General features: G+C 39.7%; 1 protein-coding gene across 3 annotated transcripts in view; it reads left to right on the forward strand.

Moving 5' to 3' along the window:
* Window positions 1-18731, forward strand: part of sept12 (septin 12) — an 82147-nt gene that overhangs the window by 55095 nt on the left and 8321 nt on the right. For all 3 annotated transcript variants that reach the window (XM_044331159.1, XM_044331161.1, XM_044331162.1), the window contains 2 exons: window positions 4629-5036; window positions 12978-13106. In XM_044331159.1, coding sequence (XP_044187094.1) covers window positions 4629-5036; window positions 12978-13106 — 537 coding nt within the window. The remainder of the gene's footprint in view (window positions 1-4628; window positions 5037-12977; window positions 13107-18731) is intronic.

The following is an 18731-nucleotide window of genomic DNA, read 5'->3' on the forward strand; positions in this document are numbered from 1 at the left end:
AGGCTGTTGCTGCTGGTCCTGTGGGTAAACTGACTCTTTGTCATTATCTGATCTTTGTCATCATATTGTTTAGTTAGTGAAGAGTACAGGATAGAACATGTTGTATTGTGAAGTAAACAACACTTCCCCCCTCTGTAACCGTGCTGTATGGGACATGGATTTTGCTTTTTGTCAGCATAGTCCTATCAGGATCAAAAACTTTCAAACTTTCACTGTTGATACTTCTGAGGAAATTGGATCATTGCAGTTTTGAATGGTAAAAGAAATAGCAAGGACAACATGGAATAGGACTTCAATCTCCACTTTAATGTGTAAAGCTAAACCAGATTGAAAAAGTGGAGCTAAGTATAAACAAAACTAGGAACTACAAAGGAAACCACTTATAGTGATCACGTCTGTTCAGGTCAAAGAGATCACTACAAGTGGACGATTATTATAACAGATTTTTTTTTTCTTTTTCCTTATTTCTCATGCAGATTACAGTCCAATTGACATTTGTATATTTATTACATGAATATAAGGTAATGAAACTGACAACTTTGGTATTTACTGAATTATATTGACTGTTTCTAAATACAGTACAGCTGTTTCAAATGCTTGTTTCGCTGCTGCATCGCGTTGGCTCATTTTTAGCAGTTTGTCATAAGCGTCATGGAAACTACGTTTTTCATTGAGAGAAAATGACTCTCTTTCTCGTCAGAAGTTTCAAAGTGTACTGTTACATTATCATGTAACTGCATCACATGACTGTATTGATCACAACATCCAGTCTCACCCAGCCAGCAGCCCCTTCACATCTCCAAAAACGTTGCAGCAAATTTCCAAACAGCCATTATTTGGATAAACTGACCACATATTGGGAATGTAAATGGTTACTTTCTGGCCTGAAAAAAAAAAAAACTTAATAAAGTTACGTATTAATAGTCCTACAACGAAAATTACAACAGCTTAATCTGCACCATTGCTGCCGGCTGGTGCAAAATGCATTCTGGGATACTTATCTTCGGCCAACCAGTGATGTAACTTCATCACTCAGTCAGTCAGTCAGGGACAGATGCGTTTGTAGGGCTGGCTACTGTCACTGTTGCAGTCCTGCCAATAATGATCTGTGTGGGTTGTCCCTCTACCAGCCATCTTAGCTGCTGATAACATAAACATCATGATGTCACTGTTTAACGGAAGGTTACCTGTGAAGTTTCAGTTCGCCACTGAGAACCATCAACCTCCAAACAAACTATTTACTTCCAGCTGCTGACACAAATCTGAGGAGAAACTTGCTCCATCAGAGTGAATAAGAAAATGTGTCCACTCTCTCTTATTTAATCTTTTTTAAATAAATACAATTTATAAAACAACAAGCTGAAACATGAAATGTATTATTGATTATACCAATGGCAGCAGATGTGTTACATACATAACTGTGGACCTTTTTTGCATATCATACCTCTCCTTCTCTCTCCCTTCTTTTCTTGTCTGCTTTTTTTTTTTTTTTGCCTCCCTGAGTAAATGCTGCCTGAGTTTCTATCTATCTCCCGATACACTGTTTGCTTTTCCTCACACACTCTGTGGGAGTTTGAGTGTGTATCCACTGGTTACTTTGTCTTCAAATTTTTCTGTCTCCTCTTTCTTCATCCTACTTTCGTCTCCATGTCTCTACAGTTACATATTGTGCCAGCTGCTAATCAAATTCCATCACATTAGCCAAAGATATGCCCAAAATATTATGTTACATTTTTCATGATATGATGATTTTCAATGACATTTTGTTTAACAACACACATTTCATTAAAAGTACATCACAAAAAAATGAGACACAAAAAAATAGGAAATGAGTAAAACTAAGCTATAATCGGAAACAATTATTCAAACTTGTCTATTTATATTAGATAAACATATTATTCATCTAGAATATTACTGCAATGTGTAAATTGTATTTTCTCGGTGCATTTTAAATATTTATTTTTTAAATATTTATTTTTATTGCAGTATCAACTGCAATAAAATGTAGCTGATGACACATACCTTTATGAGAATTCATCAAGGCACTCCTATGATAAAAAAGCCATATCTGCCAAAACGTCATTGTTCTGTCCAGGTATTATGTCTCAAAGTGTATGATACATGGGCATTTAAAGGGGTACTCCAGTGATTTGCTATTGCTATAAAGATGGCAGACACACAAGCGACAGATTTTTTTAAAAAGAATGGTCGAAATGAACATAGCAGAGGCAGAGCTATTCTGACTTTTAGTTTCTAGAATGAGCCAAGCGCCAAAAACACTGGATCCTACATTTCCCATAATGCAACCAACTGCATCTTTTTGTTCAATCCCCCCTGCCTGGTAAACGTAATGTATTTGAAACTCCATGCCTTCAGTTTGTAACACAGGTTTTCTGTTAGAAATGTGTTGACCAAGCTGAGATAACCCTGATGACATTGCTATGACATCATCAGGGTTATTTTCTCATGATTTGACAAAGCTCCTCCAGAGCCACAGAAGACATACTCAGAAGACATATTAACTGTTAACTGCAATTTAGCCTTAAAATCCTCCCTGTGAGATTATGTATCCAGTGTCCAGTGTCACATGACACCTTAAAATCCAAATCGCCATCCATAACACTCTACCAACTAACATATATGCAAGCATGATTGACCCTCATAGTGAAAAACAGCTACAAAGAGATAGTTCCAGAATGTGTTGGATGATTTTAGGATGTGTTAAAACTCATAATCCATTCAACAAAAACTCCACCTGTGCTTTATTCATCTTATTATTATTATTATTCATTCTCTTTTTAAAAGTAAAACAATTGATGCTCTGGTAGAGTATAAGGTTTAATGATGCTTAAAAACCTAGACTTGTCTGTGTCCCTCACCCTGTCCTTCTCTGTCCTGACTCATGAGGATTAGTTCTGTTCCAATGGTTGTACGGTTGGATATTTATAGCTGATTAAATTATGTGGACTAACACTAACTAACCACCTGTGTGTGTGTGTGTGTGTGTGTGTGTGTGTGTGTGTGTGTGTGTTGTGAAAGTAAGTTGTGAGAGTAAGGCCTAATAAAATGGTTCATCTTGTTAAGTCATGCACACAAACACACGTACACACATATACACACAAACATGCTTAAGTCATGCTGGCTTCAGACGACTATGTCATACTTGTATTTAAGAGTATTTGGGAGTGCGCGCACACACACACACACACACACACACACACACACAGCTTCAAGTTCTCAGGGGGATTGTCAGTGTCATCCAATCCTCTTACAGTACTGATCAGACTACACACACACACACACACACACACACACACACACACACACACAAGAGAAGAGAAAAACTCCAGTGGGCAGTTAAGTCTTGGAAAGTGTGTGTGTGTGTTTGTGTGAACATGCTTGTGTTAGCGTTGGAAACCAGCTATAGTTTTATACTAATATACTATATACTATACTATATACTAATTATAATACTACTAATTCATTTGTGTATACACATGTGGAAATTTGTTCATAGAAATGTCTACATTTAACTAATTACATTTTATCATGTGCACCATATAAGGCTGCACATGACCACATGTTTAAAAAGAAAATCTCTGCACCATGTATAGTAGAGTTTATAACATGAAATTGTGTAGTGTTTGACACTCATTTGCTGTCTTTCTGAGAGTGAGATGAGAAGATCAATATCAGTCTTGTGTGTGTGTGTGTTCAGTATAGAGCTGGAGTTTGAACGTGGTTAGCCTAGCTTAACATAAAGACTGGAAGCAGAGGGGAACAGCTAGCCTGGCTCTGTCGAAAGTGACAAACACGTCACACTCACCTCACTGGGGCGGCTGTGGCTCAGGAGGTAGAGTGGGTCATCCACTAATCGGAAGATTGGCGGTTCGATTCCTTGTTTCTCCAGGACGTATGTCAATGTGTCGAGATACTTGAGAGATACAAATTGTGTGAATGATTAGATTTCCTCTGATGGGCAGGTTGTATGGTAGCCCCTGTACCCATTCAGTGTGTGAATGGGTGAATGTGATTCGTAGTGTAAAAGCGCTTCAAGTGGTCAGAAGACTAGAAAGGCACTATACAAGTACAGTCCATTTACTTATTAACACACTGTAACTTGTTTGTTTTGTCTGCACACAAACAGAAATGTAAAAATGACAGTTTTTGAATTGCATAAAATGTGCTAGAACAATGTCTTGATGAACAACAGTTTATCCATCCTCACAGTGCTTCAGTGCAGAGTCTCCATTATATTGCAGGTTTCCAGATATAATCGGTGAGCACAGGTTTGGTTTTGGTCCCTGTAAAGGCACCATGACTTTGACGTGGCAACCTCACTGTGATGACAGGATGCACAGCCACTACACCTGATCTTTGTTAGCACATTTCTGATTGTGTACAGAATAAACATACTGGAGTTTGAAACAATTTCTTCATTCAGACATCATTTGTCCACCATAGAGCACTGACAAGTTTATTTTTCAACTGTTAAATTGAAAACATTGATTGCCACTGCAGAATGTCAGCTATCAGCCGCTTCAGTCCAAAAATATAAACACAAACTTCCAGAAAGCCAAATCAATTCACAGTAAGCCTCTGATCTGCATCTCTTTCTTCACCCACAGAAACTGCTGGAGAGCTGGACACGGACCTGCTCACCCCGATGGAGGAGAGAGAGGAGAAAGAGAGAGGCATCATGGGAGAAGAGCAAGAAGAGGAGAGCAAGAGCGAAGGACAACCAGCCAGCACCGATACCCCAAATTCCACAAAAGAAAAAGAGGTGAACTGTGTTGAGGTTCATACAGAGATGGAGGAGAAAGGGATGGAGAAAGGAATGGAGGAAGAAGAGATGAAGAAAGAGATGCATCTGCAGACAGATGTGAAGATGGAGGTGTGCCAGTCTGTGCCAGGCCTCCAGGTGAGCTTCATCCAGGGCAGCGACCTGTTTGGTTACGTAGGCATCGAGGCAGTGCTGGACCAGATGAGGCGCAAGACCATGAAGGCTGGCTTTGAGTTCAACATCATGGTGGTTGGTGAGTGTCTCACACACACACACACACACACACACACACACACACACACACACACACACACACACACATACATGCACAAACACACTGACTGAGACATTGACATGTTTTATTATTATTATTTTGATTATTACATTTGCAGATAAGACCTTCCCTGTTTGTTATCGCAGTTACATCATCATTGTGCTAATGCTTTGCACAAGTTTTGAATGAATTTGCATGAATATGATTATCATGGAGTGATAATATAACAGCAATCAGAGCAGACAAGAGAGTGACACATGAGTGCAAAAGGGCTAGTTTAACATTTCTGAAAGTTGATTTTCAAGTGAAAAGAGTGTAGACCAGTGGCTTCACACACCTCAAACACTACAGCTGGCTGCTGAAGATATTCACCAGTGAGCCTCAATCAATTGAGGAAAATATTTATTAGCATTTTTTTCTGACCAATATTGTGAAATTGTGTCCAATTTCAGTCCTGTGATGGTTGTCTCCTTAATATTAAACCACATAAGGTATAATGAATTATACTATACATGAAAACAAAATGGATGCAATGATACATTGCTTCTTGTTGACTTGTGTTCTAAACAGAAAAATTGTATTAGCTCAGAGATACGGTGGTACTGCTTATGGTGATCACATCTGTCCAGGTCAAATTCATCAGTATAAGTGGAAGATTAGTATAACCAATTTTATTTTCATTTTTCTTTATTTCTGATGCAGGTTGCCATCTAATTCATTACATGAATATAAAGTAATGAAATGGACAGCTTCGCTATTATACTGAATTTTATTGTTGGTTTCAAAATACAGTGCAGCTGTTTCAAACACTTGTTTCGATTCTGCATCTCGCTGCAGTTTCACTGCTGCATCTCCTTGGCTTGTTTTTGGCAGTTTCAAGGTAACTATGTTTTTCATTGAGAGAAAATGACTCTTTTTCCCGTCATGATTTCAAAGTGCATGCAGCACCAACCTCAGATAGCCAGCCGGAATCAGACAGGTTACCGCAGGGCAATAATGGTGCCGCAGCTGCTAAGTGCTAATCATATGTGTATCATGGGAGTAAAGTAAAAAAAAATAGAATTACAGTAGTTTTTAAAAATTTTCTTCCATATGTTATGTATGAAAGACCCAAAATGAACACTGTAAGCAGGATTCTTGATTACTATAAACAAATAATTTAAACAGCATTTGTATATGAATGATGCTGTCCTGAGCTTTTTGATCCATGTAAGGGGTTGATCACTGTAAACGTGATCACTATATATTACTTTAGTACCTATTCTATACTTGACATTTCTACACAATGATTATGAATAGCTGAGCGTCAAAGTGTTGTCAAACAATCCACTCTACTGTATCTTTCCAGACATCAAAATGATACAGTGGTGTTTCTTACTTAAGGAAACCATCTTTTGTTAGTTAAACTTCCTGTTAATAATTCATTAGCTACAGTTGCTACAGCTCAATATTGTTGGTGAAGTTTTTAAGGCTTGTTAAGAAGTAAAGTTGTAATCCTTCAGATTTCAGCCCTGGTTGATTTGTTGACACACATGGTCACTGGTGGTAGCAGCAAGTGTGGTTTAATGCTACAGCAAACACTCCTTGTACATCTACTTTGTCAGAAATAAAACAGAAGAGCAGCTGGTGTATCCGTTCATAGTTAAACCAAACACACTCACATTGTTTTAATGGCCCTGCTCACCTATGGTACACTCACACAGGTGATTTCACTTATTCTGGCCGATAAGACCTCTTCTCAGGTGTGTTTGGGTGTGCAGACTGTGTACGATTGACATCCGCCCTGACTCTCTTGTTAACTTAGTTGCACTTGATAGGGTTGGATACAAAATACAACAATCCTTTTAATTAGTTTGAAGAATTCGGTGACTTCATGTACATCCCTGCATAATTTTGCCCACCTTTAAACTGGACAATTTAACATCTGTTGGGGTGTGCTGGGCCTTTAATAAAGAAGTCAGTAAAAATAATTGCAACCATGATCTGATTACATGTTGCACACAGTGCAAGTAGTTTCCCACACAACAGCATGACACAGTTGGTTACCTTACTGAGGAGTTAAAGCTGGCGTGCGGAACTTTTGTCTCCCCCATCTGGCAGTGAGAGTAATTACAAAAACACTGTTGACACGTGCTTACATCATAGGCTCTGCTGTAGTCTACTCCGTCGCTACTACTGTCGCATCTGTAAAATGGTGGATAAATTGTTTGGAGCATCACATAACCCCTGTGAAATGACTTCTTTCACTATCAGAATTTGATCCATATGGAACATTTGGAAAGTCTAGAAGAGCTGCACGATCAAATTATTTTATCCCCATTCAAGTTAGCAGAAGGCTAACAGGAAGTTAGTCTCTAGTGTGCGCGCTCTGCCCATAGAGCATTTAAAGATTTGCAGCCTGTCGCTTGGCACTCTTTTTTTCTTTTAAGATTTGGGCCCGTGGTCCAAACCTGGCCCTCCATCAACTTTAATGATGTAAATCATAATAAAAATAGTGACTCGTGTTTTAAAAAATGCACCTTTTAAAACAGGATTTTACGAAGCCCGCCCCAGGGGACATGTGTTAGGCGAAGAAGGCCGAGACTGTCTGTTAAACTTCTGTTCTGGCCCGTCCTGCTTTCTGTGATCACCTAAACTGTGTTTTAATGCAGCTGTTAGTTGTTTTCATTTACATATTTTTCTGTGTCTTGTCAGCAAACTATTTAGAAATTCAGTCGCAGGTTATACGTATTAGGCTATCTTGACCAGCAGTCATACTAAGGTGCTTCTGCAGATAAAATCAGTGGTTTTATGATCATGACACCATCAGACAAAATAAACAAAAGTACAGGTTAGTGACAAACATGTATCTATGCTTCAAGCTGCATTGCATTTTGGGGTAACAGATGTTTTGTGGCTGTAACTGACTTGTAGAATCACTTATTACTTATTTTAAAATCTGACAGCTGCTGTCATTAACCTGTATTTTGTTTATTTTCTTTTATGATTTTATCTGCAGCTGCAACAGTTTGGTATGACTGCTGGTCGACATATCCTGTAGTATTTATGAGTCGTGATCGAATTTTATACTCAACAACAGAAATATATGCGAATGAGAACAACTATATTGTGAGTTTGGCGACATTAAAACGCAGTATAGGTGATCACAGAGAGCGGGACAGGCTGGAACAGGTTTAATGGGCTATCTCGGCCATCACACTTGATCACACACTCGCCAATCTGTGCGCTCAGTTTGCAGATTTCCATGTCAGTTTTCCTACCATATGACCCGTGGGGGGCTCCGGGTTCAGCACAAGTGAACAGTAATATAAATAATACCTAATTTGTAGAAAATTGTCTAGAAGATATAAAAACTAACAAAGAAACTCTTTTTCCTTTTACGTACCACTTATGCTCACCTCAGCAGAGTAGTGCATTCACCTGCCACTTTGGCATTTCACACATATACACACACCAGCTCTCTGCCTGTCTTGCGTCTTGTTTTTGTGTGTGTGTGTGTGTGTGTGTGTGTGTGTGTGTGTGTGTGTGTGTGTGTGTGTGTGTCCACTAATATGTGCACATGTGTGTGAGCCAACATTCCTTCGCTAAAATGTTCTTTCACTGATTCAAACCAGCCACCCTGCTGTGCTTTGGCCAATCACAGAGCTGCACAGAGAGGTCAGTCTCTTCTTTGCCACTCAACAAAGCTCTCCACTATGGCAAGCTTACAGTTTGACCAATGGGAACTCTCGCATGATAGCCACCAGGTCACTGGGATGACATAGAGTTCTTGTGTTTTCCCTTTTCATTCTGGAAAGACTGTGTACCTGCGTGCATGCTTGTCTTTGCTTTACTGTGAAAGCCAGATTAACATTTAGAATCAGTTGCACATATTGTAAATGGCTGTAAGGGCTCTATACTGCATGACAGTTGCTGTTGCTGTCAAAGAGGTGTTACCAACAGCTGTAATGATGTATATGGTGTGAACCCGTGTGATGCCAACACATCTCCAACACCTCTAACTTTGTTTTTCTGGCTGAAAGCTGAAAAAAAGTGTTAATCTTAGAGATAGGCCATGTTTTTGACCAGTACGAGTCTTTTCTGATAAACTGATCAAGTATCAGTCCCTGGTAGCAAACTTCAGTGAGCAGCATATGAATGCAGATTAGTGATACTGACATTTGGCAGCCTTGGACATGTTCACACACTGACTGTTAGTGGGTTATGATGTCAGGCTTACCAAAGAAAAGGGTCAAGCTTACCAAAGAAAAGAGCCAGGCTGCTATAGAAATTTTGTTCCATGTCTGCTCTGACAGGTAACCTGGCATTGTGTGTCGAAGAATATTTAAGACCTCTGTAAATATTTGAGTCCTAACATCGTTAATGTAATTTGCAAATGTGTCTCTTCCTCATTAAGATAATATATTTTGCTTTTCAACTAGGAGGAGGAAGTATAATTCTTTTGAGTAGGATGTGGTTTTTAGAGTTCGGGCTGCCTGCTTCTTCCTGCCACATACTTCCCCTGCTGTTGACTGAAAACAGGAAGCTTACTCTTTATTTCTATTTTTAATTCAAGTATGGTAATTGCTTTCTTTTCATTTACAGTGAAAAATACAATTTTAAGAGGTGTACGTTTGTGTTGTTTAACTGTGTCTACTTGTGTGGGCAAGTGTGTGATTCACAGTGTCTAGGCCACTTCCTCCACACATGCATACACACACTCCTGTCTAAATGTCAGCTCTCCAGACCTTTAGACTGGGTCACACTGTGACATGTGAGATTAGGTGCTCGTTGTCATCATGTCAAGTCTGTGAGGAAACTGGACATCACTCATTGCCATGTACAGTATATGATGAATGCCAAAATCTTGACCTGTAGTCCAATACACTGTGGGTTACTCTGAACAGATGTGAATGTTATCCACATTGGTAATATACTATGAAATAGGGGTGCAACGGATCAGAAAAATGACGGTTCGGATAGTATCACGGATTTGAGTCACGGATCGGATGATTTTACGGATCAGCCGAAAAGAAGAAAAAAGGGAGAGACAAATAAAACTTTGTTTTCCATATATTCTGTAAAACACTTACAGCATGGAACTTTTGCTCATGGTCTTAAATGAAAACAACATTCAAGATGTCCAATGTTTAAATAAAATCTTAAAATATATAAAATATTCAAAGCTCAATTGTTAAATTAAATTGCAATATGAAGCATGACACCTTCTTCCTTTAAACATGGTAGTGAATGAAACAACAGCCTGTGTCCACATCATCAAAACTTGATGATTACTTACAAACATGAACACACGTCTTGTCCTACAGCTTAGCTTGTTGAACAAGCCACCAAACAAACATTCACTGGGGAAAAGTGCACCGCTAATGTCAGTTAGCAGCTATGTAGCTAACTAGCTGCTCAGCTGCAGCACATTAAACAGCATGTTAACATACCTGCAGATGTCACTACGGACCCGTTAGATGCTGGTTTGGTCGTTGCTCTTCAAAATCCCAGTTAGCGATGCACTGTCTGTCCATGACTTGTACTCACAGCAATCTTGTAATCCACGGTTCACATGCGTGCCGAAGTATGGGGGGTGATCTGTACGGATCACGGATTAAGTACGATCCGTTGTACCACTACTATGAAAGATGAGTGCAGAGTCTGCTGCTTTAGATATGATAAGTTCCCAGGACGGGTGGGAACAAAAGGCCTTTGAGGTGATTCTACCAGTATCTAAATAATATATTGAGTTGAGAATTATGTGAAAACAGCCATTTTTGTCAGTCAGATAATGAAGAAATGATCAGTATAGTTGATATTTGCTGTCTTGGCTTCGATTCCATAAATTAAAGCTTTATTTGAAGTCATATTTGATGTTTATAAGTCCAACTATTCACTCTTCTTTATCTCTGGTTTGGTCTCCACCAACTCCTGTGAAAATATCTAGCTCTTCAAGGGCTAAATATTATATTCACCAGCTAGTTGCTAATTTTGTTTGTTTGTGTTACATATTGATGGTTTCTAACATCACCTGTTTAACAATTACAACTTGGACACTGACTGAATGTTAAGTGTTTGCTCTGCTAACTGCAGCTCGATGCTATTGCCACTTTGCTAACAACAATAATCTTTTCATGTTCTCAAGTACAATGTCATATAAGACCAAAATAGACAATGACTACGTTTACATGCGCAAAATAATCCATTTTTTGCCCTTATTCTGAAAAAGGCAATACTCCTACAAAGCTGTTTACATGTCTAATGAAAATGAATATTCCGCTAATATTCTTGTTTACATGCAGAGGGTTTTCAGGGTTTCCCTCTGCTCCAGTGGGAATGGAAATCACAAGATCTCCACAGGCAGTGAAGTAACCAGCGAGGTGAAAAACATTAGTGAGCTACTGCCTGATATTTATCAGTGATATGACTGATATTATAAATTTATAGTTACAGGCACATCCAGTACCTAGGTTGGCCCATGACATTTACTACACTGCTGAGTGTTTTTGGTGCATCACTCCGAGTCGTTACTCTCAGTCAGGGTAAAAACCAAAGCCCTCCGTCCCCGTCATGGAGAAGGTGCACTCTGCTTTTCCAGCCCGCCCTGAATAGCTCTAAACTCTCCTCTCATTCTTCCCTCCGTCTGCCTTCCTGCTCCAGAATATGTCATCTTGCCTGCACAAGAGTAAACAGGCAAGAGGGCCTTGTGTTGCAAACTTCAGTAAAAACCCCAGTTGAGACCATAGACTGTAAAAACATGGACGTAACCACTGTGATGTAACCCATTGGTTTCTGAAGAGCAGTTTTGAAGCTCAAAGTGGGCGGCTCTGGCCGTCACCATTTTGGCAGTGCCTGAATCTGCCTAACTCCTGGCTAATCCAAAATGTGCAAAGAGATGGAGCTGCGGCAGGCTGAATGAAGCCTTGTTGCTGAAACAAGCCACCTAGTGGCTAGCGACCTGTCAATCAAAGTAGCCACATCCTTAATTATACATAACTTTATGGCTTAATAACATTTAATTAGGTGAATTATAAAGAAAAATTCATCCAGACCAAAACCATTTTTGTACCAGGCTGTAAACATGTTTCTTTCTGCTGTAAATCTGGGCATTTTAACATGGGGGTCTATGGGGATTGACTCGCTTTTGGAGCCAGCCTCAAATGGCCATTCAAGGAACTGCACTTGGCACTTCTGCATTGGCTTCATTTTCCAGCCCTGGAGGTTGCCGCTTGGTTGAGACACATATTCCAAATGCGCTTTATACATGTCCAAAGAATGCTTCTAAAACCAGAACAATATCGGCATATCCCACATGTCTTAATCGTAAAATGCTACATTTGGAACAAGGTCTAAATCAGAATATCCAAACGGAATATGCTGTTTACATGACCCGTATCAAATTCAGAATATTGTCATATTCAGAATAATAGTGGAATATTAGTGCGCATGTAAACGTACCCAATGTGGTAGAGCTCAGGAAGTTTATCAGATCTTTTTCACTAAAAACAGCTGCCTGCTGCTGCTGGAAATTGGAAATTAGTGAAATTTGTGGTACATTTAACAGAAACAATTAGCTTAAAGAGGCTAAAAAGCTCTGTAGAGCTGAGCGGAACTGCATAGTTTGTGATAATTCTGTGTAGTTTTGTCACTATCAGTAACCCTTGATCAGTTTCTAATATAAAAATATTGATTAGTGCAACTTAAGCAACTCGAGTGCCAGGAGGGACAGGAGCTTTATTTGGGGGAGCCCTCCTAATCAATGCCTGTATAATTGAAAATATATGGACACAGGAGCAGGCAGAATTCAAAGTAAGAGGTCTTTATGCCACTTGGAACAAACATCTGCTATTGTTTTCTCAGAGAATAAATAATGCATATTATTACACACATACTCGCATACTAAGCGTGTTTAACAGAATTATTTTTATGTGTCTGCAGGTCAGAGTGGTTTGGGGAAGTCCACCTTGGTCAACACTCTGTTCAAGTCCAAAGTCAGCCGGAAGTCCTGTACGCCCAACTATGAAGAGAAGATCTCCAAAACAGTCAAACTGCATTCAGTCAGCCACGGTGAGTCCACAAATACATGCACACACACACACTCACACATAATCGTCATCATCATCATCATCCTCATCGGTAGTCACTCAAGGCGAGTATGACGATCCTCTCCGTTGGGTCGTCTGTGGGTCTTTAGATGGCTGTAGAGGCCAAATCACAATCCGCATACTTTGGTGCAGTGTGGGCAGAAGAGAGTGTTGGTGGTTGGTGGTGGTTGAGCCTTCTTCTCTCTCTCCCTGCGGTGGTAGCTTTGTCTCTGCAGCACGGCATAGTTCCATTTCATGACATGCAGCTCTTGCCTGCAAGGATTTCTTCCAGGAGCGCTTGTCCAGTGCAATGTGCTCCCAGTTGCTTGATGTGATGTGGAATTTCTTCAGACTGGTCTTGATATTGTCCTTGAAACGTTTTCTTTGCCCGTCGGGGGCTCGCTGATCTTCTTTCAGTTGGGAGTACAGGATCTGTTTGGAGAGTTGTGTGTTGGACATGTGGATGACATGGCCTGGAGTTGGTGCTAGATTATTGTTGTCGTTATGCTTGTCATGTTGGCTTCCTCCAGACCGCTGAAGTTGTTGCATCTGTCCTCCCAGCTGATCCTCAGAATCTTTCGTAAGGATCTTAGGTGGTGTTGTTCCAGAGCTCTAGGGTGCCTGCTGTAGTTGGTCCACTCAGCTCCATATAGCAGGGTGGAGAGGACTACAGCTCTGTAGACCAGGAGTTTTGTTTGGGCCTTTAGGTCTCAGTCTTCATAGACTCTTTTCTGGCGTAGGTTCCACTGGCACAGCTCAGGCGATGGTTGACCTGAGAGTCGATGTCAGCTCAGACACACACATACAAACACACACACAGACACACACGCATTTGACATTCACCATATTTGACATTGATGAATATGGGCATCCACAAGGACCCAGCCAAGACACTCTACACACTGTATGCACTTGAAAAAAGATTAGGTTTTTTTATTCTCTGTTTTCCTCTTTCTTTCAACTGATGAGAGTAGTTCAGGCCAGTGTGAAAACATTATAACTGGTGACCTAGTGGGAGACAGCTCTCACATCCTACTTTCATATCACTTCCCTTTAACTTCTTGTCTCATGAGCAGGAATCCCAGCTTGGGCTGTGGCTGTTTCGGGGGGGGAAAAAAATTTAGTTTCGAAACGTGTGCATATCTGTTATTAAATGAGTCCTGAATGGGTTATTTCACAGTGTGCACTACTAAACACAGGCTGATATTGTGTCCTTTAAAGAGAGAACTTTATTTGATAAAGACTTTGGCATTGACCCATTAATCAGAAAGATGTATAGGGACGGAGCCCTATAAATAGCCAATCAGAGATCCCTCTAGGGAGCAATAGGCATGGTCCAAATAACAGTGGCGGTGGGGCTGTGGAGGGGCGAAGCTGCAAAGCGGCATTGACTGCAATGAGAATGTAGAGAGACAAAATAAGTAAGGTGTTTTTAAGATCAGATGGTCATTGGTGATAGGCAAGCATGCACACAGAACCCAGTGAAATCATTGGATAATAGTTGAGAAGTGGAGCTTCGTTGTTATGACGACATAGGCAGACAATTGTCTTCCGGCTTGAACTTGCGCTAAAAGCTTCATTATGTTAACATTTTCATTGTGAGCATGTTAGCATGCTGACATTAGCATTCAGCTCAAAGACCCACCTAGCATGGCTGTAGACTCTTTGTGTTGCTTCACTATCCTTTTCTTATCACATTTCCATTCAGTCAATAAAAGCACTCCTTTATATTTTAGATAAGTCACAGTTGAGGATCTCCAAAGTATTTTCCCCGTATGACTGTATATAATGATAACCAGACTTTTTTCAAGTGTGTCTTAAAACAACAGTCGTGCCCATATGAAAAGCAAAAATGCATTTAAAAGTCTCTGTGAAGCTTATATGAGGCTTCAGCAGTCTGAGTTAGTCATATCAAGTGGATATCTGACACATTTACAGTCTTTTTAGCATCAAATTCCCTCTTTGTGTTTTCTCAGACAGTGTTTCCCTGTTGAGCTGTGGTGGAAGTATAGTAACAAAAAGAGGAACTTTGGCACTAAAAAGACTGTAACGTTGAAAGATATCTACTTGATTTGACTCATTTGGACGCTGAAGCTTCATATTAGCTTCAGATAAACTTTTAAATACATTGTTGCACAGAAGGAGGACTGTGGATTTTGTCTCTCATCACTTACATTGTAAGTGCATTATGAAGGGATCTTCTAATGGTCAGTATGAACAGGAGGAATGATTACAGCAAGACAAACATGTTTCAATGTTCACTTGGGCTTCTGACTGTTATTTTAAGACAGACTTCAAAAATTGTGAGCCTGTCCTTTAAGATACACTTTGTGCACATTCACATATTTATCTAAGACTACTTCCTGACTGAAGTTACATTTTTGCAGCTTTTGCTTTTTTATAAGGAAATGTCTTTTCTTACTGTGCACTTTAATGACTTCAGAAGACTTATTAGCTGCATTCAATCAAAATAGACTGATTGAGACAGCTTTGTTTTTGTGGGTTTTTTACCTCCTGGCCTTACATTCAAATTTTTTGGTACTCAAGATATTTAGCCCATAGTCAGAGTATTAGCAGAGTAATTTGGTTGAGAATTTTGATTTACAAATGTGGTGAAAATCACAGATTAGCTGTCATCACTGGGGAACATTTCAGCAAGAACTTGGGGTGAAAAGCTCACCAGTACAAACAGGTAGTCATCCAAAGTACGCGTGCGTGTGTGTGTGTGTGTGTGTGTGTGTGTGTGTGTGTGTGTTGCCCTAAAAGAACACCTCGGGCCACAGACATGAAACATTTATGTTCTGAAATTCCTCCACGCATACACGCACACATGCACACACACACACACACTATCTCTGTCTCTCTCTGTCAGAGGAATGCTCTTTTTCAACTGTCACTCCAAGAATGTGAAGCTGCAGACCATGACATCTTCCATAAACATCATCTCCAGCACTCTTACATGGATCTTCTAACGTGTAAATGCATGTCACATTTATGCTCTGCACACTCTGAAACATAGAAAACATTTGAAAACTCCTCAAGAAAACTCTAGCCTTGTCTAAATGTAACCATCAGAGTGGGCTGTTGAGGAGGACAGCATTGCAGTAAAAAGCCTAAATATGGTCATGATTCAGAAGCATACAGCAGGTTTCTGCACATCACATCATTTGTTTTCTTTTAGAGAGAGTGACAGAGTTAAAACTTTATAATCTGTCTGCATAACCAATGTGAATGTAACAAGGGATTTAAAACAAAGGAACAATAAGGGGTCAGGTTTATTTGAACAGTTTCATGGAAATTAATACATTCAAATATAATCAGTAATAGAAAGAAATGCTGTACCATGGGAATAAAAATATATTTCTGTAATTCTGTAATTTAATAATGAAGTGAAGTGAAGTGACTCAAACCACAGGATACAGTTATTGTAAAAAAAAAAAAAAAAAAAAAAAAAAGGCAGCTAGCAACACCTAGAAGCTGCAATATTGATTACATCCCATGGTAAGAAAGTGTTGGACAGACTGATAACTTTGGCATCAGAGCCTTACCAGAGGTAAAGACAGGGTAGAGATGGCATGAAAATCACATCAAATCATCATGAGGGGAGCAGGAATGTGCTCAGCAAAGTTTGTCCATTAGACTGTGATACTTCCTGTGTACAAGTGTAAAATGTGACTTGATGTTGGAGCTTGAGGAAGGGATCAAATGGCAATAAAGATCAAGAAATAATGACATGGTAACCTGGACATTCATGTTCAGTGGGATCATCAGTGGGAAATCCCGACAGACAAAAGGTCAGGGGGTTCCCAACATCATTAGGAAGCATGCTCGCTCTGGACCACAGTGCTCAATGGACAGACTACTGTTCCAGGTTCATGAAATCAAGGTGGTGTGATGAGGAGGTGAGGAAGTGAAGCTCGCCTCCACATGACAGGACTGTCAGAATGAAACTAGATCTTAGATCTGTGTTTCTCTTCATATGTGTAATCCCAAGTGACATTTAGCTCTTTACTAAAGGTCAAACACTTAAGTCATTCTGGTATACTATATACAGCATAATTATGGTTATTCTCACTAATTTGTTAGGAAAGACAATTTTCCTTCCCAGTCACACCTCTCACTCAGACCTTTACAGGGAGTTTTTATATTTACCATCACTGCTTCAGGGACAAACTGAGAGACATTTACAGTCTCATCGCCTCTGCCCACCAGCTCTTGTCTCTGTAAAAACTTTATGGTGGAAACTTCCCTGGAGCTTCAAATCTGGAATTATACTGCAGTTACTAACTCCTTAACATTCCCAAAACTCAATGTGCTGTCCGAGAGGCCACTCTGACCTCACTGCCTATAAATCCAGTAGATTTTGGGAAGCAAAACACAGTTGCACAATTGTCTCCCTCTAACAAATGTAAAGTCCATTAGAAACCTAGTAAAGTGTGTGTGTGTGTGTGTGTGTGTGTGTGTGTGTGTGTGTGTGTGTGTGTGTGTGTGTGTGTGTGTGTGTGTGTTGCAAGGGTGTATTTAATTTTGTTTTGAAGTTATAGCATAATCTTAGAACAACAGTCAGGAGCCCAAATGAACATTGAAACATATTTTCTTGCTGTAATCATTCCTCCTGTTCATACTGACCATTAGAAGATCCCTTCATGATGCACTTACAATGGAAGTGATGGAGGACAAAATCCACAGTCCTGCTTCTGTGCAAAAATGTATTTAAAAGTTTATCTGAAGCTAATATGAAGCTTCAGCGTCCAAATGAGTCAAATCAAGTAAATATCTTTCAACGTTACAGTCTTTTTGTTACTATACTTCCACCACAGTTCAACAGGGAAACACTGTCTGAGGAAACACAAAGAGGGAATTTGATGCTAAAAAGACTGTAAATGTGTCAGATATCCACTTGATATGACTAAATCAGACTGCTGAAGCCTCATATAAGCTTCACATCAACTTTTAAATACATTTTTGCACTAAATGACTGTGTGGACACACTGTGGATTTTGGTCTCCATCACTGACATTGAAAGCACATTTGAAGGGGATCTTTTAATAGCCAGTATGAACAGGAGGAATGATTACAGCGAGGAAAACCTCTTTCACTGTTCATATGGACACCTGACTGTTGTTTTAAGACACACTTGAAAAATTATGGACCTATCCTTTAAGGTATATGGGTTGATCAATTCAAAACCCAAAAACATGATCACAAACACATTAGAGTAAAGGAAAATGACAAGCCATTACACATCATATGCAGGTTCAGTGAGTAGTAAAACAGTGATTTCATTGTTTTTCTTCTTTGCTCCTAATGACAGAAAGAAAAGTACATCACAGCAATCTGGCTCTTTCTGACAGTCTTCTGACTGCCTGTCAGGTTTAGCCAAATATTTAGTTCTTGCTCTTTGATTGAAGGTGTTTGTACCAGTGAAACCAGTTCTAGACTGGCTGACTGGTCTAGACAGTGTATGTAGTACTTCATTGCAGGTTAGTGAAAATCTTAATGATCAGGCTCCAGATGTTTGCTCTCATGCTTCCGCTCAGAGGAGGTTCCTGTGTGCTTACTCAACATTAGCAATGGACTTAAATGATAGTCCTTACTCTGCTGCTCA

Source organism: Thunnus albacares, chromosome 17 (assembly GCF_914725855.1).
Source record: "Thunnus albacares chromosome 17, fThuAlb1.1, whole genome shotgun sequence".
Lineage (NCBI taxonomy): Eukaryota > Metazoa > Chordata > Actinopteri > Scombriformes > Scombridae > Thunnus > Thunnus albacares.